The sequence below is a fragment of the Acomys minous genome, assembly GCF_964271855.1.
Source record: "Acomys minous genome assembly, chromosome: 11".
Classification (NCBI taxonomy): Eukaryota; Metazoa; Chordata; class Mammalia; order Rodentia; family Muridae; genus Acomys; species Acomys minous.
In genome coordinates, this window is record NC_140492.1 from 8,582,000 (window position 1) to 8,609,461 (window position 27,462).

The following is a 27,462-nucleotide window of genomic DNA, read 5'->3' on the forward strand; positions in this document are numbered from 1 at the left end:
CATACCTTTTCAGTGTTCTATTGCTGTAAAGAGACGACATGATCATGGCTACTCTTATAAAGGGAAACGTTTAACTGGGGCTGGCTTACAGTCCATTACGGTCATGGCGGGAAACATGGCAGCGTGCAGGCAGACATGGCGCTGGAGAAGGAGCTGAGAGCTCTACCTCTGGAACTGCAGGCAGCAGGAAGAGGGAGTGACACTGGGCTTGGCATGAGCTTTTGCAATCTCAAGGCCCACCCCCAATGACACTTCCTCTTTGGTGACCAAGCATTCAAGTGTATAAGCCCATGGGAACCATTCTTCTTGAAGCCACCACAAAGTGTGGCCTTAAGACCTTAGGGCATAAGCTCTAAGACCCCAGGTCTTGTGCGCTTCTTTCCCAGGTGCTCCCCACAGCCTTAAAGTACGGCTAAACCCCTCAATTCTGGTGAAGGAAAAATGGCCTTGTTGGTTAAGAAGGAAGTTCGTACTGCCCATTCCAAATTAGAAGCCTAGGAAAAATCTAGAAGCTAAGACAAGGAGCCCATGTTAGATCAGAGGAGGACCCTTCAGTTCCTAGAAACGTCATTTCTGATTTTAAAACCTTTGTTTGGTTTTGAACCACTTAAATGACTCAGAAACAAGTGTGTCACCTGAGCTGATAATCAGGCTCCATAGCTACAGGTGTGTCCCAGACACTTTGAAAGCCAGCTAAAAACCTGGGACATTGCTCTGACATAAGCACATGGACCAGCCTTCTGTATGTATCATGTTTGGGGTTCGTGGGTCCCCTGAGAGCATTTAGAGGTGTCTGGTTAGGAATTCTTTTGTTAAGTGCTAGAGTGCTGGCCCCACAGTTAAGAGTACTGGCTGCGCTTGCCAGGACCTGGGTTCAGTTCACGCACACAACTACTCACAAGCACCCGTAGCTGCAGTTTTGGGGAATCTGATGCCCCCTTCTGGGCTTTGGGCTCTGGCATACATGTGGTTTACACATGCACACTCAGGCATATATACATTTTAAAAAAAAAAAGGTTTTATTTTTGTTTTGTTTTTCAAGACAGGGTTTCTCTGTGTGGCCTGAGCTGTCCTGGGCTCACTCTGTACACTAGAGATCAGCCTGCCTCTGTATCCCTGAGGGGCTGAGATTACAGCTGTTCCACCGTTCCTAGCTAAAATCTTTTTTTAAAGGAATGCTTTAAAAAGATTTCTTACATTAATACGAAAATATTTTCATATGGAATCTTTTTTAAGCCCCTCTTTTTCATTCATTCATTCATTCTTTTTTTTCTTTTTCTTTCTTTCTTTTTTTTTTGTACTTCCATCTTTGTCTCACTTTTTTTGGCATGTAAATTCCACAGTAAGATACTTGTTTTGAAAACAAGCCTTTCCTTTTCCAACAAGGGTGTCTGACTCCTCTGCCAAGATCTTTTTGGAGGCAGTGGGTGGTGGGTGGGTAGTTGGGAGATTGGCTAGCAGTGGCACTTCTCAGACCACTTAGGCCCTTCAGAAATAGTTTAGACACTGTGGAGCTTCTGTTTGTGTGGGATATATCTTGAGTAGTCATCACTTCAGTAATTCAAATAGAGACGTAAGAAATGCGCATTAATTCGTTTTAAATTAGGAATGGCCCCATTTCACATCCACCTAAATTTCTTTACATTTTTTTATTATCTAAAATTAAACATGGTTGTGTGGGCGAAAGGTTTTGTTTTGTGTGTGTCTGTGTCTCTGGCTTCTGGTTCACTGGAGGGCATCAGTCTGTTTCTCACCCATTTACAGTGCATTGCTTGGCTGTACTGTGTTGGATCCCACCTCTGCACAGGGAGCTGGGAGAGGAGGAGCTGGAGGGACCCCTGCAAGGTATCTTAGGGACCTCAGGACTCTTCTTCCTGGATTGCTGCTTGTTTATATTAAAGGGCTTGGGAAAGTTCAAGCAGGTGAAAAACCACAAATTTGGAATATAATGCATGAGTAGAGAAGAGTCTGCCCCCCCACCCCCGTTCAGATTGTGTCACACTACTGTGTGAGTTACGATTGTATGTCCTAACTGGGGACAAGGGCTGGAATCCGGAGTTCAGCATCCCAAGAACAGGGTGCCAGGGCCTCCTGGGTGTGGCCATGAAACCAGCCTGCTCCAAAGGTCTGACAGAGTCTTCAAAACCCAGGGAAGAACTCAAAACCATCTGACCCACTTTTCACATCTCTGCTGAGCCCCGCTGATGTCGGACCACCCACCGACAAGAGCGCTGGGTCCACAAGATAACCCAGTTTCTCCCTCTTAGTTTATGTATGTACTTTTAAAAAATTAAATAAAAAATTGAACTGAGTTGTGGTTATATCCACAGAGCTGCTTGAAGTTGCAAATGTTATCTTTACCACAGAGACTCATTCATCATCTCAACTTGAGCACAGCCTTAGTGAGCTTGGCAGTGACTAAACCTTTACATCAAATTAAAATGTTTTTCCACAAGAAACTGTTTTCCTCTTCTTGAGTTAGTGGTGGGAAATGGCAGCAGCTAGTTCATTCAGTAATTATTTTTGAAGTGCCTACCCCATGCCAGGCACTATTCTTGGCACTTGGGATGTGTCGACGAGGGAAAATTCAAGAGCTTGTGGAGCGAGTTGTGGCAAGACGGGGGTGTGCGTGACGCAGACTAGATAGTGCAATAGTAAGTGATGCGCCGTAGAAGCCAGACTGGGGTGACCAGGTGGTGGGGGGTGTGGCAGGCGACTTCAGATCAGGAGGTCAGGGTGTTGACCTCCAGAGACGTCAGACTTGGGGCTTGAAGGAGAGGAGAGAGTTGGCTCTTGAGTTACAAGGTGGGAGGCTGCTTAACCCATCTGAGGGGCGGCAAGGAGCGCAACGTGGCTGCAGTGGGGCAGGCGAGCGGAAGTGGAGATGGTGCAGAAGAGTTGGCATGGCAACTGCGGGAAGGAAAGGAAGGGGAAGTGTGTGGCTGTAGAAAATGAAGAACATGGATATTCCTGGAAGAAAGAGCTGTTGGAATGATGCCCTGGAAGGAGTGTCCGGTTCACCAAAGCCCAAGTGCTGATGCTGGCCGTTCGTACAGGGTCTTGTGTGACAGGAGCTGGAACCTTCCCTGTTATGCTGGGAAAGTGGCCCTGTGCTAGTGGAAGGAAGCTCGTTATAGTGACATGGGGCTAGCAAGGGAAAAAGAGGACCTGCCAGGTGGTACAGGAAGTAGAGGCAGGATGACTCCCGGGGGAAGCACATCCAGAGAGGAGCAGAGGAAGGGCTGAGATGACTCAGGCCAGGTGGACGTAGAGCACACTTCCATCAGGAGTTCCCTGGAGCAAGTTTCCATTTGCTGCCTTGTACTGGGCTCCCTTTTTTAGTAACTAAGAGTCTCAGTTCCAGTGGTTGTACTGAGAGAAGTTGGGGCTTGCTCCCACTGGGAATCATTAGAGAACGAATGGGTGCTGGAAACTTAGGAAGCCTTGGGAGGGCAAGGAGAGGGAAGAGAGAGCTGCTCTCCTATTTCTAGCAAGTTAGTAATGGTAGTTATCAGCAGTGCCCAATAGCTGCTAATTCAGTGTAGATTACGTCAACATTTTCTTACTTGCTGTGCTGTCTTGAGAGCGTGAAGATAACTTAAAGGCCTCATTAGCATTTTAAACTCCCACCTATCTGCTTGCATGTTTTTCTCTTGAGATCTTGTTTATAAACCAGATTCCTCAAAGGCAAGCTCCCTTCCATGTTGGTACAGGAAGCTTGTAGCTATGGCCAGGCCGTGCCTTTTATCCCCTGTAAGTCAGGGCTCACGTGGACGGAAGGCCTCAGATGGTGATGACAGCAGCTGTCGTTGACATTTTTGTGCTGGTACGGGGTGCTGAACATGTTCGAGGCACTACTTCCGGGTTATACAATCCCTTAGCATCTCATGAACTGCTTTATTAAGTAGGGGCAGGTGTAGGAGCCGGAGGCATGGCTCTGTGGTAGAGGGCAGGGCCCAGAAGTCCTAGCACTGAAAGGAAACCAAAGTAGACCCCTGCTGGCCCCACTGTGTATCTTAAGAAACTGAAGCTCAGATCACTATAATCTTTTATTGGGAATTGGCATTTTCTCCTTTCTTTTTAAAAATGTATTTATTATTTATTATTTATACAGTATTATGTCAGCATGTATGACTGCATACAAGAAGAGAGCACCAGATCACAATTATAGATGGTTGTGAGCCACCATGTGGTTGCTAGGAATTGAACTCAGGACCTTTGGAAGAACAGCCAGTGCTCTTAACCACTGAGCCATCTCTCCAGCCCCTGGGAATTGGCATTTTCTATACTAAGATTAGTAAAGGAAAGTATGCTGAGTATGTCTAGGAGACCCAAAGGGTATGTGTGTGTTTGTATGTTAGTATGTATGCATATTTGAGTGTATGTGCTTGCATGTGGTGTGTGTGTTGTGATGTGTGGTGCATGTGAGAAAGGTGCTCTTATGTTTAGGAAGAAGTAGGAGGAAAGCACAGGAGGAGCAAGAGTTCCAGTTCAAGTCAATGCTACTGAAGCCCAGCGATTTCTCCTTAGTGTGCACTCAGCTTCTCTGGACAGGGGTGTTTGAACTAAGCCAGATCTATCAGGGAAATTAAAGTGACCAAGGGAAATAGTTCCTAATTGCATTCTACTTACAGCTACAAGTGGCCAATTGATTCTGCTAGTCTCTGAATTGTCCCAGGGCCCTTGCACTTTGTAGCTAATTAGCTTTTCAAAATTGGTTCTGCACATGAGCACAGGGAAGTGTCCCTTGGAACCTTTGTTTGTAAGTCTCCTGGGGAAAGACCCAGAGCCTTGCTGCAAGGCATTGCCAGTTCGTGGTCTTCGCATTGGTGATTCCGCCTTTTAGTGGAAAAAAACTTTGGTTTTGTCTCTTGGAATTTCAGTACAGGAACTCATTTAAGCATCATTGCCCAGCTTAAGTGGCCCAAAAGTGGCCCTTGCCTGGCAGCTGCGGTGTGTTTGGATCTCCAGTTGGATCCTCGTGCACCCAGTAGGGAAGCGTATACACTCATTTTGGGAACTTGCCAATAGAGTGGAAAGCACTGAGCGCTCAATCTGGTTGGGGGTTTGTCTTGGGACAGTGGGATTTAAGAACATCCCTGTCCTTTGGCTGTTGCGCATAATTGGAGCTCTCTGCAGTGCAGTGTTTCTAGTAGGGACAGTTGACTCCCTGATTTGCAGAAGTCTCAGCTAGACTTTCATCTGGCTGGGTCTCCCCACGTTCTTTCATTTCCTCTGCTACATCCTTCTCCTCCCAGGGCCTCACAATGTTAAGGGAAGCCTTCTGCCCCTAAGCCACATCCTTAATCTCCATGGACCTTTTCTTCCCTCCCTCTTTCCCTCCCTCCTTTCCTCCCTTTCTCCCTCCCTGCCTCCTTTGCTTTCCTCCCTTCCTTTTTAGTTTCCTCAGTTTTCCCATGTGTATATGTATGGTTTGAGTATCTGTGTGGACATGTTTTTGCACATATGGATGCAAGTGTGAATGGGTGCACACATGTGGGAGTATGCGTGCCTTTGCATGTGTGGGTGCGCGTTTGTGGTGTGTTTGTGTCCTGAATTGCAAGTGAGCGCTCCATCCACTTGGCATTTATGAAGGCGTGTGGTATCGAACTCTGATCGTCAGGCCTTCATGGCAAGCACTTTATTTAACTTCTGAGGCAACTCGCCCACCCTCCTATGACTTTTGAATAAAGCTTAGCGTTTGGCTAAATTGGCTAGAAGAGCTGAAATGCTGAGAAGCTTAGTTAGGTGGGGCAGATCTTCCGTGTGATAAAGAAGGCAGGGCCTCCAGGCATTACTTCCTGGTGTCAGTCTTCCGGATTGCTTGCTGCCGGGAAGATCTTGGAGGTTGCTCCTTACTTCTCCATGTGAGGAGAATCATGTTTCTCAGTTGTGAAATTGCCTGGAGACTGAGAAAGGCCAGGGGAGCCCTTCCAAAAGACAACCACAAGAGCATTTGTGTCACAGTGAGGAAAAGAGAGAGGCGGATTAAACAATACCTCTAGCTGGCTTGACCCATCATCCACTGTGCCACAATGGGCTTCAGGGTATCCGGGACAGCCCAGGCGTCATGATTAAATAGGGGTTGGAGTAGAACAGCTGACATCTGTTTCCCAATGAGTTAGATCACACGGGAGCCCAATTACCTACTTCTGGAATGAGGTGGTATGTCTTGGGCAGATCGGTGGACACTCCCCATTACACTGAGCCAGGCGCTCTGGAAGTGAGCTGAGCTGGGGCTCCAGGCGTCCTACCTGGAGCAGTCTCACCTTTACTCAGTTTGGTGACCGTCTCAGAACTGGACATACGCAGCCTGCGCCGTGCGAGTTTACAGCTTCCGTTGGCATGAGCAGATGTTCAGGTGTGACATAGAGGTGAGTGTTGTGTAGTCCTCAACACTTGGCTTATGTGGAGACAAGAGGTCTGTAAAGGAGCGAATGGTTTGTAGGCGTGTGTAAGCCATAAAGAGTGGGCACTGACAGCTGGCTGGCTCTCACCTCCTGTGCCCTCCATCTTTGTAGTTCTTCCAGGTCCTTCCACGGTTGGCTTTTAGCTATTTGCTGTGCAGGCTAAAACTAACAGATGAACAAGCCCTTAGCTTTTTCCAGAGAAACTAGAGATACTGTTAAACGAAGTTGGGGAAGGATGGAGTTGAATAATGCAGGCAGAAATCAGGTCACATGCTGTCCCACAGCAGAGCCACCGGAATGCCCTGCTACACAGTGGGGAAGGTTCTTGGCAGCACAAGTTCAAACCTCCCATGTGCCTATAACCAGACTGAGGTATTCATATCTGTTAACAAGGAGATGGTTTGAGGTTCCGTAGCAGGTGTTTGGAGACATCTCTTTTCTTCCTTGTCCTGAAGTAGCTCCTGTGGAGGCTGTTGTCTTTTGGGTTTCTCAGGATGGTTTGAGTGAAATCTCCCTCCTACTCTCGGGCATTTGAATACTTTGTTTCCAGCTGATGGTGCTGTCTCGGAGATTTAGGAGATGTGGTCTTGTTGGAGGAAGCATGTCACTGCAAGGTTGGAGAGTTTAAAGACTATTTCAAGCCAGCTGTAGTGGCACACGCCTTTAATCCCAGTGCTTGGGACACAGAGGAAGAGGCAGGCGGATCTCTGAGCTCAAGGCCAGCCTGGTCTACAAAGTGAGTTCCAGGACAGCCAGGACTACACAGAGAAACCCTGTCTTGAAAAACAAAACAAAACAAAACAAAACAATCAGAAAACCAAAAAACAAAACAAAAACAGACAAATAGACAAATAAACAAAAAAGAAGGAAAGAAACAACCAAGAACCATTTCAAGTTCATTCTCCAAGGTTCCTGCTTGCGGTTTAAGATGTGAACTCTCAGCTTCCGTTTCAGCAGCTGTGTCTGCCACTTACGGCCACCCTTCCTGGACTTGTGAGAATCTTATCTCTCTGGAACCATAAGTCCAAATAAACCCCTCCTTCTCTGTATTGCCTTGGTTGTGTATCACAGCAATGGCTGGGGGGTGGGGGGCACGGCGGCGAAGCAATGAATATACAGACCCAGCCTCCGTCAGAGGCCTGAGACCCGTGAAAATCAAATTTAAGAAATTCACAAGATTTCTCATCCTCTATAGCTTTTGTTTGTCTAAAATTGCTTTTTGTTTGTGTAGTGGATTTTTTACTAACTGAATCTGGGTTCTTTGTGACCATCCATGGCTATTATTAAGCAGAGGAACATAACACAAAGTAATAGGCCAGCAGGCACAGGGTATGTTGGTCTGTTTTTCACTGTTATAATGAAATGTCCTAGGCTGGTTAATTTGCAAAGAAAAGACATCTATTTAGCTTAGTCCGGGAGGTCCAAGAGCTTGGTTCCAGCATCTGCTGGCTTTGTTGAGGTCTTTTTGGGCACATAGCATACAGTGTGAGTCAATCTGAGAGGAGAGATGACATGCTGAGATGGAGCGTCATAGCTATTGAGAGGACCAGGACCTCTTTTCTAGCAACTTAGTCTTGCAGGAATCACCTCAGAAGACCAGCATTGGTTTTCCCAAGGGTGATACCCCGCCCCCAGTGACCTTAATACCTCCCAGGAAGCCCCCCTTTTTGTTTGTTTGTTTTTTCCTTCCTTTGTGGAACTCAAGGGAACTCTTAAAGGCTCTACCACCTCCCAGCATCGCTGTCCTGAGGACCAAGTTTCCAACTGTCAAACCGTTGGAGAGCAAACTGCATCTAAACCACAGCCCAGCCGGTTGATCTGAGCTGCACCTGTGATTTCTTGTCTCCTATAAGTCCTTGCGCCTGCCAGGGATCTAAAGTCCATTTGGAATGGAGCAGATGCTCGGTAGCTGCTCAGTTACAGCTGCACCTCTGACCCACCCTTTCCTGCTCCTTCCTGCACTTCGTGTCATTATGTCATTATGTTGTCTTCATTCGAGTGAGCTGTGAACTCAGATCGACGGAGACAGAGACACAAACACCTATTTAGGTCTGGTGTGGACCGTCTCAGCTATGCTGTGATTCAGTCTGCCCTACCACCTTCCAGCACAGACTTAAATTCAAAGTATTCAGCTTCATGACAACCCAGCATATCCAGTTAGCTTTTGTTTCAACCACCATTAGTTATTTGTGAGACTAAGGGTACCATAAATGGCCAAAATACTACCAAGCTGCACCGCTTTGCCTTTTCCTCTATGTCGCACTCAGGTTCCTATTGTCAGCCTTTCTTACCCTTCAAGCTCATAAAGCAGCCTGGCTCCTGCTGGTGTCATCGTCTTTGCCGATTACTGCCATCATTTAATTAGTGTTTCTGGAAATCCCTGTGGCACTTCTGAGCAATTGAGATTCCGACTTAAGGACCCACCTCTGTGACCTGGAAACACTGGGCTAGAGTACAGGGTCAGCTCTGGAAGTTTCAAATGCCTTTCCACTGGGAACTGGTAGTCCAGCACCTTGGCAGTCTCCTCTCTGTCACTCAGCCCCAGGCAGTGAGTTGCCTACCTCAGGCTCCTTACATCCCGCCCTTGAAAGGACAAAGTAACTGGAGAGGTGTATTGGCACTGTGGGCCCCACAGGCTGCCTTAGCACAATGCAGAATGAAGGGCTGTTTTCAGGAAGCCAGGCTCATTAGGGCATAAGGCCTCTTGCCTGCTGCTCCTGGGGTATGGGGCCTTGCTGGGTGAGTGGGTGTGCTAGCAGTCTATTTAGTCACCCCATTATAAAAGAGACTTACAAGCAGTCCTTTGATTTTACCTTATTTTTAAGTATCAGCTGTAAAGATCTGGTTACGCATTGTAACCCCACCTCCGGAACAGCTAACTAACCTCCCTGCTGAATTTCCCGGAGTTCAAGGCCAGCTGCGGTGGCTGAGGCTTCAGAGCTCTCTCAGCATGGTCATTCTACAATCTCAATAGCTGGCCTGCCAATTACCTAATTAAGTCAGATAAATGATAAGCTCACTGAAGCGTCCCCCGTGCTCTTTATATTTCTTGAACATTCTGAATCATTAGGCTGCGTGGCGAGTGGGTGGTTGAAGGTTTGTTTCCCGGGCCGCCTGACTGTAGTGGCCTGAGGAGGGATTCGTCCTTCATCATTGGAGCTGGGTGGGCCTTCTGTGCTGCAGAGCCCTAGGCTGGACCAGGTGCACCCAGGTTCCTTCCGCACGTGATGAGTGTCTGCTTCTCTCTCCCTTTCTGTTTCCAAGGATGTTAACACAGGCGAGGGCAGCGAGTTTGCAGACAGTGGGATTGAAGGGGCCACCACCGACACGGACCTCCTGTCCAGGCGATCTAATGCCACCAACTCCAGCTACTCGCCCCCCACCGGCCGAGCCTTTGTGGGCAGCGACAGCGGCAGCAGTTCGACTGGGGATGCTGCACGCCAAGGGGTGTACGAGAACTTCCGGCGGGAGCTGGAGATGAGCACCACCAACAGCGAGAGCCTGGAGGAGGCTGGCTCCGCGCACAGCGATGAGCAGAGCAGCGGAACCCTTAGCTCCCCGGGCCAGTCGGACATCCTGCTGACGGCTGCGCAGGGCACCGTGCGGAAGGCGGGCGCGCTGGCAGTCAAGAACTTCCTGGTACACAAGAAGAATAAGAAGGTGGAGTCAGCTACCCGGAGGAAGTGGAAGCACTACTGGGTGTCCCTGAAAGGTAAGGGAGGCCAGCCCAGCTGCATGCTGGGAGTTCCAGTGGGTGCATTGCACAGGTGCTCACACAATGGGCTTTCGTTATGCAATATTTCATAATTGTATATTTAAAACATAGTCTATTGTGGTACAGCATTAGATGTACTTTTTTTTTAAAGAGTCAAATCCTAGGGTGAGGATAAGGGCCATCTGTGAAGAACTAAAAGATCTGGTTTGGGGCTCGATTTTCTTTTTCTGTCTGTGTTTAAAGCTGAGAATTGGACCCAGGGCCTGTCACATGTTACATAAGCACCCCAGCCTTGTGTTACATCCCCATAGCTCTTTGTATTTTTCTATTTGTTTTGAGGTACCAAATTGCCTTGTAATCATCCAGTCAGCCTCAGGGGTAGCCACCAAACCTGGCTAATGAACACACTTTTAAATATATGATATGGCACTGCTGACTCTGTACAACACTGTCGGCATGCCTCCAGGGCTTACCGAAGCTTTGTGTCTCTTACCCAGCAGCCCTCTTGGCACGTTACCCATCCCTGCAAAGGCTGCCTCACTGCTTTCTGTGCTTCTGGTTGTCTTGGTTTCATTTCTGTTGCTGGGATAAAATACTCCACCCAAAAGCATCCCACGGGGAATAGAGAGTTTATTCGGCTTAAAATATCAAGTTACAGCCCATCATTCTGGGGGAAGTCGAGGCAGGAACCCAAGCAGCTAGTCACAGAACATCAACAGTCAAAAACAGGGTGTATTGAATGCACCGTGCTGCCTGCTTCTGTTTGCTCTCAGCTAGCTTTCCGTATCCTGCACAGCCATGACCCTCTGTCTAGGGAATAGTATTGCCCACAGTGGGCTGGGACTTTCTACGTCAGTTAACAATCAAGACATCGTCCCTAGACATGCTCACAGACCAACTTAATAACGGCAATTACTCAATTGAGACTCTCTTCCCCGGTGATTCTAAGTTGTGGCAAGTTGACATTTTAAAGCCACCTACACAGCAGTTCAGTGAGGGGAATATGTCACATCCAGTCTGCTCGTAGCGTGCTGGTTCTTCTGATGGACAGTTTTGGAGCATGAGCTCGGCTCAGATCTTGTTTTCATTTGTTCAGGTTTGTGTCTCACATGGTGACTGTTGAAGATGGAAGACTCCTCAGCTCTAATCCAGTGAAGTGGCTTATGGTTTGAGGAGGTTTTAATTTTTAAGTGGTAGAATATCACGAATTTTACAGACATTAGCCTGATGCTAATGGCATGTCTACCTAGATTTGAGATGAGGGAGGGGGTGAGGTTCCTATGGGAAACATCTAGGAGAGAGAAGCCAGGGCCGGTCAAGTAAAGGTATAAAAACCAGATAGTCTGACTTTGGCTTTCACCAGCTGAGGTCAGTGCAGGGACATCCGGCAGTGGAGGCCTGGGCCCTGTACAGAGCTCCGCTCAGTGCAGCTAGTGGAGGCCTGAGTAGTGAGCGTGTACAGGTCACCCCTGAAGGACAGTCAGGGCATGGGTGGCCCCCTTACTGGTAGTGCTAGCTGCTGTTTTGTTTGTTTGTCTTTATTTTGTTTTGATGCCTGCTGAAATAGGAACCCATGTTCCTAGTTAGGCTATATAGATTGTGCTGCACATCACAGACACGCACAGTGACATGGGTGACAGCAAAGCTAGACTGAACTTCCCCCCTAAAGCTTGGTAGTAACTGTTTCCTATGAGGTCACCAGAGGCCCAGGCGGTCTGCTTTGTCACTCTTGGGTATTGTTGTCCATGTGGCATAGGATCGTTCTGACAAACCACAAATGCTCATCCTATGGGGATACTTTGGAAAATCATTACTGGCCTTTCTCACTCACCACCTGCCTCAGCCTCATTTGGAGAAGTGCTGTGGGAGCCCCCTCTCTCCCACCAAGGGACACATCCTTTGTTCCTTTAGCGTCACGTCAGTTGGGCGGCTCTTCCTGGGAGATACGAACAACATCTACTTGACCCCAATAGGAAATTGACCACAGACCAATGTAAGGATCTCACCAAAGCCCAACTTGAACTAAGGAGTGTATTGGGTCATGTACCAGGGTATGGGGGAGGGAACGTTTGCTGTTTATGAGTTTGGGGAGGAAAGAGCCTAGTGCATCCTGTCAGTTTCAGGGACTTCCTGAAGCTTCACATTATGTACTCCCTTGCAGAATGGTTGTTTCATGCCCCCCCCAATAACAAGCTTTCTGCATCCCCTCCCCCCTGGAGGAAAGTGCTGTACAGCGTACCCTTCATTCACGTTATTAACTGCTGCTGAGTACTTAAAAGCCTGATGTGAAGACCACCTACATCCCAGTTGCCTAGGATGCTTTCTGTGTTGTGCTTCCTGCTTACTGAATCATGTAGTTGAGACAGGTCCTCATTTTAGCATTCCTGGACCACTATAACACAGAACCACACATGGGGGGGGGTGTCTCTAACAACAGAACTTTCTCGTCTCACAACTGGAAGGGGGAGGTAGATGTGTTGACTAGGTTGGCTTCCTTTGAGATCTTGTGCCTTGATGTGGATGTCACAGTCTTCGTTGGGTCTCACCATATACTCTTCCTTCTATGATGGCCATGTCCAATGTCCATCTGAAAGGATATGAGTTGTTAGATTAAGGGACACTCATGTGACAACGTTTATGTGACACTTGCCTCTTTAAAGGTTGTATTTACACATATCCCATTCCTGAAGTATAGGAGTCAGGACTCACTGTAGTATGGGAAGGGTGACGGCTTAGCCTGTGAGAGGGCCTGGATCGTGGCTTAGCAGAGCAGCCTGGTCTCTTCTTCCTCTGCATTTGAGAGTGTCATTTCTTGGTAGAGAGTAAAATGACGAGGCAACTCTTTATACTTGGCCCAAAGCAGAGGCTGCTGTTCTGCTTGTGCCTGTTCCTTAAGGAATAAGTGACACAAGAAGCCATAGCGTGAGCATCGAGATGCCTGTGAGAGGAGGGAGCCATCGCACTGCCCCAGTGACCCGGATCCGGGTGACACAGCCTGACAGGAGCCACCAAGGCTCACATTTGAATCCTGACAGGTTCCTGTTTCTGTTCCCAAACTCAAAGCTGCTGATGTGTCCTTAGCAGCCTTTGGCTACTGGGTGAGGGGAGCACTGCACCTGGGTGAGGGGAGAACTACACCTGGGAACTGTGGGGTAGAAGAAAAGATCCCCTTTTCAAAGACTTCATCTCAAATTGCTCTCTGGAGTGATGCTATCAACAGCCTGATAACCTAAATGTCAAGTTCAAGTGAAGATCAAGACAAAAACAGACTTTTATCAGAGTGTGTGGTTCTTGGATCTGTTTCTTCGTGTTAGTCCTAAAAATGAATAAAAATCCAATTTCAACCTCCAACTGTTATAGATAATTCTAAACCAATGTTGAGAGACTGTAAAGGCATTTGAAAGACCACAGGTGTCCAGGCTTCGCACACGTCAGGATCCATTCCTAACCTGTGGTACAGATGTTGCCTCTTTGATGTTAAAATCTGTAGAACCTTTGTTTCATAATGGTCATAGAGACTTGTAAAGCTGACTACCCACAGCAGCACTATTGGCATTTTCCAGAGAATTCTTTGTTGAGAGGCCTGCTCAAGATGGTGTAAAATGCACACAAGGGGCTCAGCTGTTCGTATTATAGCAAAATACCCATGGTGCTCCACTTACAAACAGAAAAGGTTTACTCTGGTCCACCGTTCTGGGGGTTTTAGCTTATGACTGCTTGGGCTTATGGTGAAGTAGGGGGTCATGGGAAGAGTGTGTGATGGAGCTTCCCTATTCATTGGTGGCTGGAGAGCAAAAAAGGAGAGAAAGGAGAAGGGGCTGGCAACCGACTGTCCCTTCAACAGTGTGACGACCTCCCAGTAGGTTCTACCTCACTTCCCACAGCATCGTTCTTAGGGACCAAGACTGCACTGCATGAGCCTTCAGATACATTAGAGATCGAAGTACAGTACTCAGCACCACACACCAGTTGCCGTAGGGTGGGCACCAAGTTAGGGCAACCAAAATGTAAACAGGGCTCTCTTCTATGGCTTTCTTGGATCTCACTATATAGACCAGGCTGGCTTTGAACTCACAGAGACCCACCATGCCCAGCACCATGAGGACCTTTCTATTTAGATGGTTATACTGTCCTCTTTCTATTTTTATTAAATTTTCTCTTTAAGGTGTAACCACTTTAATTGCATGGAATTGGGGGCTGGAAAGATGGCTCAGAGGTTAACAGCACTGTCTGCTCTTCCAGAGGTCCTGAGTTCAGTTCCCAGCAACCACATGATGGGTCACAACCATCTATCATGAGATCTGGTGCCCTCTTCTGGCATGCAGGCAGAGCATTGTATACATAATAATTAAATTTAAAAAGTACATGGAACTGGGAGATGATCTCCCTCTTTGGAATTTCCTCAGAGAGCTTGAAATCTTTAGAGTCCCAAGGATTATGAGAAAAATAGAATTGAGACAAGAAAGTTGATAGCATCAATTCCTATATGTATGTTTTGGATAATATGTGAATGGTTTAATTGTAGTTAGTGGCAGAGTCCTATCAAAATTGGCATTTTTGAATAGTATCTAATGACAGAGAAAATGCTTAAGGAATTAAGTATAAAGAAGACCTTAAAATTATATCCAGTGTTATCTGCCATCCCATTATTATTACGTATAAACTTGGGCACAGTTGCTTGTGTGGCCGTCAGGGGACAACTTTATGGAGTTGCTTCTTTCCTTGCAACTTTATGTGCGTTTTTGGACATAGTTCGCATGTTTGTCTAGCCAGTAAGTGAACCCTCTGAGCCACCTCACTAGCCTCTTTAAAAACGTGTGTGTGTGTGTGTGTGTGTGTGTGTGTGTGTGTGTGTGTGTGTGTGTGCATATGTATGCTTGTGTATAGGTTTGAGTGCATGAGTCTGTGTGAGAGAGTGCGTGCTTGTGCGCAAGATGTAGAATTATCCAATATGGCCTTGCTTGAGATGGTGCTTTCAACAGCTATTACATGGTGGTGTGAAATGGTACAGGGAGGGGAAATGGCCTTTTAAGTAGTGTGACTTTTCATTTTAACCAGTGTGACTTGGCATTTTAACCAGTGTGACTTTGCGTTTTAACCAGTGTGATGTTGCATTTTAACCAGTGTGACTTTATGTTTTAACCAGTGTGACTTTCTTTTTAACCTGTATGACTTTCATTTTAACCAGTGTGACTTTACGTTGTAACCAGTGTGACTTTCTGTTTTAACCAGTGTGACTTTTCAGTTGATCTGCTTCTTCATACATCACTTGACCAGTTTTCCTTTATAGATTCCTGTTGTAACCAAGTGAATTGCACTTTCCAGGGCTTTGCATTTCCCATAAGGTTTGGTCTTTACTGGGATTAAGAGATAGGTGGAACAGCCTGAGTAGCCCGTGTTGAAGTTGTGGCTGAGTCCTGTAGCTGCCCAGCGCTGTGGACCAGCTGAGGATGTACGCCAAGCGAGGACTTGTTCTTATAGTGAGCTTCTCGTCCTGGCAGTGATGGAGGTAGTTCACAGACTGTCCAAGTTGGTTCTATTGCTTCTGTCTCATTGATACAGTACAATTAAAGATGGGCCAAGGTTCTGTCTTCCCCAAGACCTTCCTATGAGTTCCTCACATTTCCTATTTTAGAAAGCATAGAACATAGTTTTATTCCAGAAAAAAAAAAGATTATAGATCACATCTGAAGCTGCAAATATATCTTTTCTTACCCTAGAAACCTCCAAATCCACTATCACTCTTTTCACCTAGGGTACAGATCCACAGTACATTTTTGTTGTTGTTGTTTAGAATTTCTGGTTGTTCATCACAAGAGGCCAAGGGAAGTAACTGTCCGTCTTCCTGTCCTGATCATGCTAGCCTTGGGGGATATATTGAGCAGTGTTTATAGTCACCACTGGGCTTGCATATCCCAAAAGTCTGTATCGTATGAAAGCAAAGTCAGGGTCCCTGCCTGGCTTGGAACTCTCAGTGTAGACTAGGCTATCCTCAAACTGACAGAGTTCCACATGTTTCTGCCTCCCAAGTGCTGAGATTATAGGTATATGGCAGGACACCTGCCCGCAAGGATGCTTGTAACTAAGCTCTCTGACACAGAGAGCAGGATGCTGAGAACTCGAAGGTGTGCACGAACGGTCCCTCTGCCGCTTCAGAAGCCGCAACTCAGAATCTCTACTTTTCCGTGGAGCCATCCGAGACCAAGCAAGCAGCACCCTGTTTGTTTACACACTTTAGTGTTCAGCCCTTTCCTGATGACTAGTGTCAGTTTTCTTTAGATGTCTTTCATTGACCAACCACACAGAACCACTCACATGAAGCCCCGTTCTGTTTCCTCAGGTTGCACGCTCTTTTTCTACGAGAGTGACGGCAGGTCTGGGATAGACCACAACAGTGTCCCCAAGCACGCTGTCTGGGTGGAGAACAGCATTGTGCAGGCTGTGCCTGAGCACCCCAAGAAGGACTTTGTCTTCTGCCTCAGCAACTCCCTGGGTGATGCCTTCCTCTTCCAGGTTTGTGGGATACCTCCATTGCACAGGGGGCTCTCTTTCCTATCTTGCCCAAGGACTCAGTCTGCCTCTTTAAAAATGACATGAGATTCTTTATGATAGAGACAAAAGTGGTAAATGACAAATAAATTCTTGTGATGAACTGCAGAAATGAGAGCAAAGTTTGAATGTGAGACCCAAGAGCAGTGTGCGCTGGGTTTGAGGATGTGCACTCGCAGGTTTCTTGGCTTGGCTTTAATAGCATTGTATCGCACTCAGAACAGGAGCATGAGCTCCTTAGGTGTGATTTGAGCTGTCAAACTTTTTTTTAAAATCATAATATGTTCTCTTCTAATATTAATCATAAGGTAAAATAATTACATCCCAGGAAGGACTGGTTGTCCCTAAATAGTCTCTCTTTCTCGGCTTACCAGAACTTTTCTATCTAGCATTCTTGAAGTCTTACCATTAATTGTTTCACAAAAATACTTCTCTGCTTCAAGGTTAACATTTCCTTTTATAGTGAATCGTTTCAGTTTGCAGGAACTTTTTGTGCTTTTAATGAGGAAGGCTTCCCCCATTTATTCTGTGAATGTGATGGGGGCCTCAGGGAAGGCTGGATGCACAGAAAGCAAATGCATCATCCTTCAGGAGCTGTCACAAAGTAAATACGCAGGCACCACCCAGGCCAAGGAATAGGAGTCCTAGGCACCCCATAGCTACCTGCCACCCACGTGCACGCACCAGCCTGCTTATCAAGTAGAAGGAATATGGCTTTTATCATCTAAGCCGCCACCCTTGTTTATTAGAGAGGGACTTGATTTATCCTTTGTTCGTTAGTTTATTAAGGGAAAGGCTTGCAGGTTGGTTGGGGGAATCATGTGGACACCAGTAATGGCAGCTCAGTTTTGCGTTCTTTGCATGTAGGATTGGGAGAAGGGTGTGGAGGTCAGAGGGCAACTTGCAGCAGTCGGTTGTCTCCTCCCACCATGTGGGCTCTGGGAATCAAGCTCAGGTTAACAAGCTTGATGCAAATGCCTTTACTTCAACGCCATCTCGCCAGTGCTTCACTGGGGAGGGATAGTTTTTCTGGGTATAATAGGGTAACTTGACATCATTCTGCCACGCATTGGAAAATGCTCTCCCACTGCCTCCGTAGCTTCAGAGAGAAGCCATTGTCATAGGCGCTCTACCTTTGTGATGAGCTACTTCTCTTTTGTCACCGTAATGACTTTGTTGTTACATAGCTTACAATGTGATCCACTATCATTTATTGGGTTTATTCTGCCCAAAATTAAGTGTATGTGCACATAGGCAGCCGGGAGAGATAGAGACACTGGGCTTGGCTTGGCCTTTGAGATTTCCAAAGTAACACACCCCCTGATGCTTTCCAAATAGTTCATTAACTGGGGACTCAGCACACAGCCATGAGCCTGTCTGGGCCATTCTCATTCAAACCGTCCCGAGCAGCAAGCACGCTCAACCTCTGAGCCATCAACACTTATATGAAGTTCTTTAAAAAGAGTGTTCGTTTACTCTCCGTTTATATTATAACTGTGCAATTTCAAAAGATTCACTATAAAAAGGGATGTTAACTTGAAAGCAAGGGAATATTTTAGAAACCAACACTCAATGAGACTGGGGATGAGACTCAGTTGGTAGAGTGTGTGTAGAGTGTGCAAGAGGTCCCCTCCTGCACTGCTACCCACACTACAAAAAACAAAAAGTTAAGTGATACAACAGCCTAATATTGGTCTCATACTTTGTTTCTTTAGAAATGCTGTCCTTTATTTTATGCATCTGCAGTGAACTGATTTAAAGTCTTATAGCTATCTTGAAAGTGCTCCACAGTGGGGGTCGCCCAGGGCTTGTTGTAATGTATTGATTGGGTTGTTCACCCCACTTGTGAAGCCGATGCTCAGAAAGGCAGGAGCAGCCACCAGGGCACACACTGAGTATCAGGGTGCAGCCACCCCAAGCTCCTCTTTGCCCACAGCCTTCTCTTGTCTAAGTGCACACCATCTGTTCCTCCAGTGGCACCAGTGATGCTAAGACTGCTTTAGACTGGAAGCAGGGGTGACAGTAAAGTGACCATCCTTTTCTGGTCCTAACAGTCGGGCCACTCCTTGGCTCCTCTCATGTCAGTGGCAGCCTGGTTTGGGCCATTCCTGCCTTACCACACGTGTAAGACGATAACCTGACAGACAGCAAGGCCTGCTGTTATTTTCCTTACTCACCTCTGCTAAGAATTCCTGCTGAAAGGACTTATGTGGCCATCAAATTGCTAGTGGAATCTACCCAGTAAGTCACATCGTATAAAATGCTTTTCGTAGCAACATAAGACCGTATTCATGGAAACCTCTGTCTTCCTATTATGGGGAATTTTTATGCTACTTATGTGGGATAAAGGACAAAATGAACCTTTTCAGAGGAAATTACTGTTGTTTGGGATCCATGACGGCATTTTCTACCATCTACTTATTGTAATCCACATAACTCCAGAGGGGCCGCATTTGAAAGAAACCTGTGTGTGAGGGGTGAGGTTAAAGCAAGGGAGATCAGCCGTGATTATGGAAATAATTTGTAGGTTATTTCAGCCCCAGGCCTCAATTCACTGCACAGTTTCCAGAGCCTGTATGCTGCTGATCCGACCCCGTTGCCCAGATACCCACACAGTCGCCCTGGAAAAGAGATTCATGTTACCCACACAAGTAGAAAAGGGGTTTTGTGTGAAGAGTGGGGGCGGGAATGCGGGAGAACGTTGGAGCAGCTGATACAGAAGAAGTTTTATGCTGTGTGTGGAGTGCGGCTCTATCTCCTGCCTCTAAACTATTTTAATTAAAGCTCTCTCCTCTGACTGATGTCAGCGAGCACCCACCACTTACGAAGTCCAGTTTCCTCCCCGGCTCTCAGCCGTCTACTCCTAGAGGATGCCGCGATTCCTGACAGCTCGGACACTTGCAGGAAACATCACAACGTGGGTTTCGAATTCCTGTACCAAATGCCTAGAGAGTATAGCTACGAGACAGGGCAAGAGAGAGATGCTTGGTTGAGTAGAAGAGCCTGTGTGGTTAGATACATAAAGGAGTGAAGAGAAAACTGACTTTAGCAGAGGACTGCCCTTTCTTGGTATGTTTTTCTGTCCTTTAGAGGATCATTTTTACTAGACTACTTCCTGCATATTTTTAAAAACTCATTAAAAATGATACTTTGTGTGTATTAAAAGGAGATTTGGCCAGACGGTGGTGGCGCATGCCTTTAATCCCAGCACTCGGAGGCAGAGCCAGGTGGATCTCTGTGAGTTCGAGGCCAGCCTGGTCTACAGAGTGATTCCAGGATAGCCAGGGGTACACACAGAGAAACCCTGTCTAAAAAACAAACAAACAAACAAACAAACAAACAAAAACAAAAAAAGGAGATTTGAAAAGACATTATCTGTACTATTCTCTTGAGACACAGATTAAATGGGGTAACTGGGTTGGGTGTCTCACAGACAGTAAATTCTCAGCCAGCATCATCAACATTTTGATTTGTGTAAGAAACAGGTAGGGGAGGTTTCTGTGCTCCTCCTAACCATCTTATTACAGAAGTCAAACATGGCTTCACTGTGAATAAGGAGAGGTTCTGAGTTTCATCAGACTTTGGGGATCCTTCATCTAGGTGTCAGACTTTAGGAAGGTCACAGAGGTCACAGATGGGATGTCCAGGACGGGAGTAGCAGGTTAGGGGGAAACCTGAATGTCATCTACAGAAGGCAGCGAGTAGACTCTGCAGAAAAGGGACTCACACAGGCTGAAGTCAGCCCCCCTCCTTCTCGGCATCGTAACTGCAATGTCCCGCCTGCAGGTCCACCTGTCTGCTGGCCACCCCTCACACCCATGGCCGGGAGCTCCCAGCTTGTCACCCACTCATCAGCTTTCTTAGTTGGTGCTGAGTCCTAGAGAGTTCTTCGTTGTGCCGATGACTCTTGCTGTTTTCCTGTTTGGGAATTCAGCCTGGTGTGTGACCAGGCCTTCAGGTGGTGGCCACGTCTCCTCTTTGGGCTGTCCAACTGTCCTCCTGTGCAGCCTGCACTGAGGTTCTTTCATGTCCATCTCCATGATACTGTCAGCCCATTCTGAGTTTGTGGTACCTTAACCTCCCCACCATCGACTCTTACCCTCCTAAAACCAAAGACAGAGCTCTAATTTCTTTTAAATGTCGCTGTGGGTTTTTCCTTTGAAGTGAGTTTGCTGGTGTCAGGACAGATCGGAACGCCAGCCTCCTTCGCTACATCTCGGGTCTTCCTTTGCTTTGGCAGTTGGCGTGTTGATGCGGTCTCTAAGTTCTCCTTTCCCAGCACTGTGCGTCCGAACCCTGCTCCGAGGCTGCAGCTTAGAACGGCTTTCGGTGGAGGCATATTCTACTTCAGCTCCTGCTGGGAAGTGAAAGGGAAGGTGGGGTGTACAAAAAGGGGTGTGCAGGGGCGTGCACTTCATCTATTTGATGATCTCCTCTTGTTTCAGGAGAGCAGAAATTAAGAACATTCATGCACTCAGCAGGGCTCTGCCTCTGGCCCATGGGTCTCCACTGGACATATATTCAAGCCATAGGGGACACTGAAATCCTCAAGGAAAGCCCTTCAGAGTAGAGGGCCTCCGGAGGCACAGGGCTGGGGTGGAACTCCACTCACACCCCCTGAGGGCGAGTGTGTACCACAGGGCCAGAAATCAGTGGCCTGGCATACGCTTCTGTTAACGTGTCAGGATCCCCCGAGAGGAAACCCGGGAGTGTGATTTAAGCCTACCGCAGGCCAGTGTCAGTGGTTTGGACTTGGGACAAGCGTGGCGCACCTCCATTCTTTCCACCGCCTGCGCCTCTCTCACTGTACCAGGTACTGTTGTTGGCTCCTGCTTCAGGTCCCTGGCTTTTCTGAGGACATCGTAGGGTTAAGTCTCCGTTGCTTCTCTCTGACTTTCATACTGGAGGTTGTGTCTGATACCTGGTGGTCTAAGGCTCTGCTCCTTGTAATCAGGAGACACCTCAGCCTGCCTGCCCACCATCTGCCATGTGGTCAGCCCTCTCATGGCCTAGATAGACGCCAGTGGTCTTCTTTTCAGGGTCCTCGGTTGACAGCTTTTGTACGTATTCTCTTCGGGTCCTCACGCTGCCAGCGATGAGTCCTGTGGTTTGCATTTACGGGGCTGGCGTCCATGCACTTCCTGTCTGCAGCCAGCAGCTCCCGCTTCCCTGGTGCCTGGCTCCTGTACTCAACTCCCCTTCTATAAAGTGCTGGGGACAGGAAGCTAGAGAGCGAGAGTGTGTGCACCAGTGTGTGACATCCGGTGTGGGAGGAGAATCTCCATGTTAAGTTCCCTTAACAGATATTAAAAATACACACTAATTAAGGCTTGTATTAATCAAGCTCTTGGATGGATATGACCAAGAAGGAAAGACCTTCGAAGAACTCAGGCAGGACTTCCGTTTTATCTAGCCTCTTCAGATGGGTACTTCCGTTCCTCACTTTCTTGTTCTTTTAAAAACTAAAGATAGAAGTTTAACATTTTGTAGAATTAATCTTGTGCTTCTATCAACTCAACTTACCCCAAATTTTAGTTCCCCAAATATGGTATTTGTTTTCTAGTATGTCATTTCTCCAGTTTACAATGCACCTCCCTTCCCTGCCACTCACGTAAACCACTGATTATCTGAGATGGCTGAGGGCCCTCCGTGAAGTAGATAATTTGAAGCCGGGTCTATTTAAATGCACAACGAAACCCTGAGCGTCGTCATATCTCTGTGCACAGAGGGGCTCTTATGCAAATACATTTTTTTTCTGATTATCTGTTAGCAAGAACTTCTCTTTTCCCTCTCACTGAACTTCATGTAGTATTTATAGCGTCCACAGAAGATTCACACAACCACTCTCTCTACCTGACCACTGTCAGTTATATGATGTAGGTGATAGCTGGAAGGCAGTGGGCCAGGGGGTACAGGAGGGTGTGGGCCAGGGGGTACAGGAGGGTGTGGGCCAGGAGGTATGGGCAGGTGTGGGTGGTCCCTCCCTCCTGCCTTTGTGGCCGCTGGACTCTGTTGCCTCTGACAACACCTGCCTGCTGTAAGAGGGTGATACTATCTTCTAAGTGCCAGAATGCGGAGAGGCCGTACTGGACTCCACTGCACTAAATTGGCAGTCTGCTATGGTCATCTCGGAACTCTTAAGCCTGTGGGCTGGTGACATGTCCCACGACTTTTCTCCACAGAAGCAGCTGTTGAGAGCAGTCAGCACACAGGTTTCCTCCCAATGCAGGGTTCCCTTGTGACGCTGCAGAAGGACCAACTTTGCTCCAAAGCTCATTTAGTGAATTGTTCTGCTCAGAAATGGATCCGGCTTAATGGCAGAGAATGGCAGGGACCGCTGTTTTATTTAGACAGGGCAGCAGCAGCAGCAAAATTTCTCACTAATGGCAGTGCCTTCAGCCACTGACAGGTTTTTGGAGTTAGATGGCAGAGCCATGCTTAGTGGCTAAACGGGCTGATGGATAAATGTTTCATAAACCTGTCATCACATGTTTCTCTAGCTCTGGAGGACTGACACTTTCCTCTTTCTTTGATTGACTGTATTTTATTTATTTATTCTTTTTATATATGTGCCAGGGCGTTTGTGTGTATTTAAGCCAAGGGACAGCCAGGTTTCCCCCCTCTCTGCCCCACCCACTTTTTTCTTTTTCTTTCCTTTTCTTTTTTTTTTTTTTTGAGACAGGGTTTTTGGTTGACCTGGAGCTCTCTCACTAGAGTAGGCTACACTGACCATCAAGTATGCGTTCTCCTGGGTTCTCTCCCAGCGGTGGGATTACACGCATGCACTCCATACTCAGCTTTTTACACGTGTGCTGGGCCTCAAGCTCAGGTCCTCATGCTGTGTGCACGTGTCTCCCCAGCTGTGCCCCTCCCCAGCTCCCTTTTCATATGAAATAATCCTGTCTTAGCCGTTTGCATAGGTGCCTGCCTGATCTGGTACTGTGGCACGCATTCACCTGTTGTAGCACGTTGCTTCCGTCTACTTCCAGAATAGCTTCTCTTTTTCCCACCGGAGAATTCGGTGCCTGCCACTTAACTAGCTCTCCATCAGCCCCAGCTCCACCCCAGCCTGTGGTGTCACCAGGTGCTGGTCTTTAGGAGAAGCCAGTCTCCTTTAACTCCAGCCCCAGGGGACCATAGGCCCTCTACTGGTCTCCCCCAGCACTGCACACACACCATGCACAGACATACATGCAGACAAAACAAAACATGAAAGTAAAAAATATTTCTTTTAAATGCTGTGTGTGTATTCTGGCACACTAATTTTGCTGAGCATATGAATATATTTAGCTGGTTCTATATCGTGAGTTCATTTAGTGCGCTGCTGGCATTCATATACCCAAATTCAGTCCATTGTACTCAACTGCTTTCTGAGGCCTTTATGCTCATTCTGAGCAGCCAGAAAGGAGCAGTGCATGGGGCTTCACGTTGCTTTCAACATTTGCCAACACTGGCGTTACTGTTTTGTTTTTGTTTTAGAAAGTAATCCTTATTATTACTTTTCCATCCTAGGTGATTCTTTTGCTAACAAAAATAAAAATATAACCATGCTTGGTGGCTCATGCTTGTAATCTCTTCATCATTCAGGAGGCTAAGGATAAAAGATCAAGAGTTTGAGTCACCTAAGCTGTCTTAACCTTCCTCTAATACCAATTTAGGTAAACAAGAGAAATCAGGAAAAATAGCACAGTCTATGGAAACAGCCTCTCCTGAGAGGTACAGAGATCAGACAGCAGATCGGCCCCAGCAGCGGTCTGTCCTTTCATGATTTGTGAGTGGAGCTTGAACTCCGTGTTTTCTAAGGGAAAAGGTTGTAAAGGGAAGATAAGTCTAAATACTTCAAGTGAATATGCATGCTTCTGTACACTCATACAAACACACAGACAGACAGACAGACACACACACACACACACACACACACACAGACAGACACACTCACACACACTCATACACACACATTCATATTCACACACATACACACACACTCATACACACACCCACAGACACACCCATACCCACAGACAGACAGACAGACAGACAGACACACACACACACACACACACACACACACACACACACACACACGCTGCTCCTTCCCATTTTTACTCCCTCTGAGTTTACCTGTGGCTTTAATGTTGTTCCCTCATCTTCTCCCCCCACTCAGGCCGCACAAATCAACTCCATTTGTCTGCCAGTTGCTGCTTCTGTTCCATTATGAGCGTGTGCAGATGACTGCAGTCTTTCTCCACTGCCAACCTGTTTCTCTTTATAAACACAACAACTGTCAGATCTTTCAGGCTTGTAAGCTGGCTTTCGTGCAAGGCAACATTTTAATATTGGATACCATTTCTTTGGAGGAATAAAAAACTCTCAGAATCAGAATGACTAGTGATAGCTTCAGTGGTCCTTTGACTAAAATTTCCATTCTCAGCCGCCATGGAATAATATACTGGGGTAGGGCCTTGATAAAAGAATTTTGTGTGAGGCTCTGTTGAAAGAATTTTGTTTGTAAGCCAATTTGATAGTGAAGTAAAAATACAGATTAATGCCCAAAAAGGGAGGGGAGAACTACCCTAGTGTTTTAGTGACTGAGCCAATCAGTTCTTCAGGTGAGATAAACCCCAGGCCTGTACTGAGTTATTTGGGCTTGTAGAAGCAACTAGAAAAGTCTAGCAACTCCACACTTAGAAATATTTCCTGATTGATCTCCTAGTTTAAGAAGTAATTATATATAACCTATTTTGATAATATTTCCCCTCTCTTAACTCCTCCCACATCCTCCCTCTTCCCTCCCTCCCCACCCACCTGTCTGTTTGTCCATCCATCTGTCTGCCATGTCTGCATCCCCCCTTTAACCCACCAAGTCCAGTTTGTGTTGGAGACTACTTCTCGGGGTGGAGCCTGCTCACCTTGGAGTGTGGTTGATAACCCTGGTGTCACTGTTAAAGCACTGACTCTCCCTCTCCCAGCAGGTGTCAGATACCAACAGCTCCTCAGCCAGGCTTGGGTCTGGCTTGATTTGTGAACAAGTTACTACATGAATTTTTGCCTCCAAACTTTACCACTTTTGCCTTTCAGGGCATCTTTGTCTTATACTGCTCCCACTTGGAAGTCACCTGTCCATTGGTGTGTGTCACGTGTCATCTTAGTGTTCTTTTTAGCAATTTATTTATTTTTATTTTATGTACATTGGTGTTCTGACTGCATGCATGTCTGTGTGAAGGTGTCAGATCCCCTGGGAATAGGAGTTATAGGCAGTTGCGAGCCTCCATGTGGGTGCTGAGAAGCGAACCTGGGTCCTCTGGAAAAGCAGCCACTACTCTTAGCCTCTGAGCCATCTCTCCAGCCCCACTGCTCTTCAACAAGTTGTTGGTAGTTGTGAATGGCTGCTGGGTGGTTCCTACTCGGGGATGCATTCCTGGAGTCCCCTAATGTACTATTATTGGTCCTGGCTGCCTGGACCTTCTTCCCCAACCCCAGCTTTGATTCAGCTGCTTAATAAGCAAGAGAATTTCTTAGGTATGTTGGGTAACATGTGGCTTCTTTGAGGGTGCCATTTGACGGGGGCAGGGAGTGGGTGGGTGGGGACAGGACTCTGTTTTGTGGATTTCTAGAAGTGTGTGTGTGTGTGTTTGTGTGCGTGCGTGTGCCTGTCTGTCTACACTTGATACCTTGCCTCGGGGACACTGCCTCCCTGGACACACACTGTGACTTTCTGTGAGCGTCTAAGAAGCAGCTTTCTCCCTGCTGCCTCTTCTGCAGACCACCAGCCAGACAGAGCTGGAAAACTGGATCACCGCCATCCACTCTGCCTGCGCAGCTGCCGTTGCAAGGCACCACCACAAGGAAGACACGCTCCGCCTCCTCAAGTCAGAAATGAAGAAACTGGAACAGAAGATTGACATGGATGAGAAGATGAAGAAGATGGGCGAGATGCAGCTGTCCTCAGTCACCGACTCTAAGAAGAAGAAGACCATATTGGACCAGGTGACCAGCTTGTGTGTTTGGAGCTCAGCAGATTTGTTGAGGCCTTCTTTCTTTCTTTCTTTCTTTCTTTCTTTCTTTCTTTCTTTCTTTCTTTCTTTCTTTCCTGTCTGGGAATCTTGAAACGTCTTCCATTATCATGACAGCAGCCTGTCACCCAGACTATTAGACTCTTTATTGTGACTTGTCAGTTTCCTTCACCCTTTGTTCAGAGTTGATTGTTGTGAGCTAAAGGGAATAATCTGACATTGAATGGAAGGCAGAGATCGGAGAGAAGAGCCTTCCGGCTCCTTCCGATCCTTTTGACTCTTGGGGAATCTGTGTAATTCGAAGTCTGTGATTGCCTTCTCTCCTTATCACGGAGCCAATCGGTGAAGAGGGTTTATTGCTGATTCCTCAGCAAACTTAGAACCCTAAATGTAAGAAAGTGACAGGCATTTTTTAAAAGCCACACAGCTATCCCTTACTACCCTGCAGAGACCTAAATCTGTGTATGTCCCAGTTCCTTACATTAAAAAAAAGTACATTATGTGTCCATAACTTATGCATCCTCTCATGCATTTTAACTCATCCATAGATCATTTATGATACCTAATAGATGGGAATGTTATGAAAATAATTGCTGAGCTATAGTGTTTAAGAAATAATGACAAGAGAAAAGTTTGTACGTGGTCACTGTAGCTACAGGGTACACAGGGCCCTCTGCTCTCTTCTTTCTGTTGTTGGCCACATGGCAAATCCACATAGCAAAAAACCATGTAAAGTGAGCAACAGTGTAGCAACTGTCAATACATTTGCAATGTT

At 46.9% G+C, this 27,462-nt stretch overlaps 1 protein-coding gene across 9 annotated transcripts in view; it reads left to right on the forward strand.

Moving 5' to 3' along the window:
- Window positions 1–27,462, forward strand: part of TIAM1 (TIAM Rac1 associated GEF 1) — a 361,545-nt gene that overhangs the window by 245,642 nt on the left and 88,441 nt on the right. For 8 of the 9 annotated variants that reach the window (XM_084800521.1, XM_084800517.1, XM_084800515.1 and 5 more), the window contains 3 exons: window positions 9,675–10,122; window positions 16,466–16,638; window positions 26,437–26,661. In XM_084800521.1, coding sequence (XP_084656647.1) covers window positions 9,675–10,122; window positions 16,466–16,638; window positions 26,437–26,661 — 846 coding nt within the window. Of the gene's footprint in view, window positions 1–6,196; window positions 6,375–9,674; window positions 10,123–16,465; window positions 16,639–26,436; window positions 26,662–27,462 lie in introns of those variants that run through there. The other variant, XM_084800524.1, reaches the window with a different exon arrangement.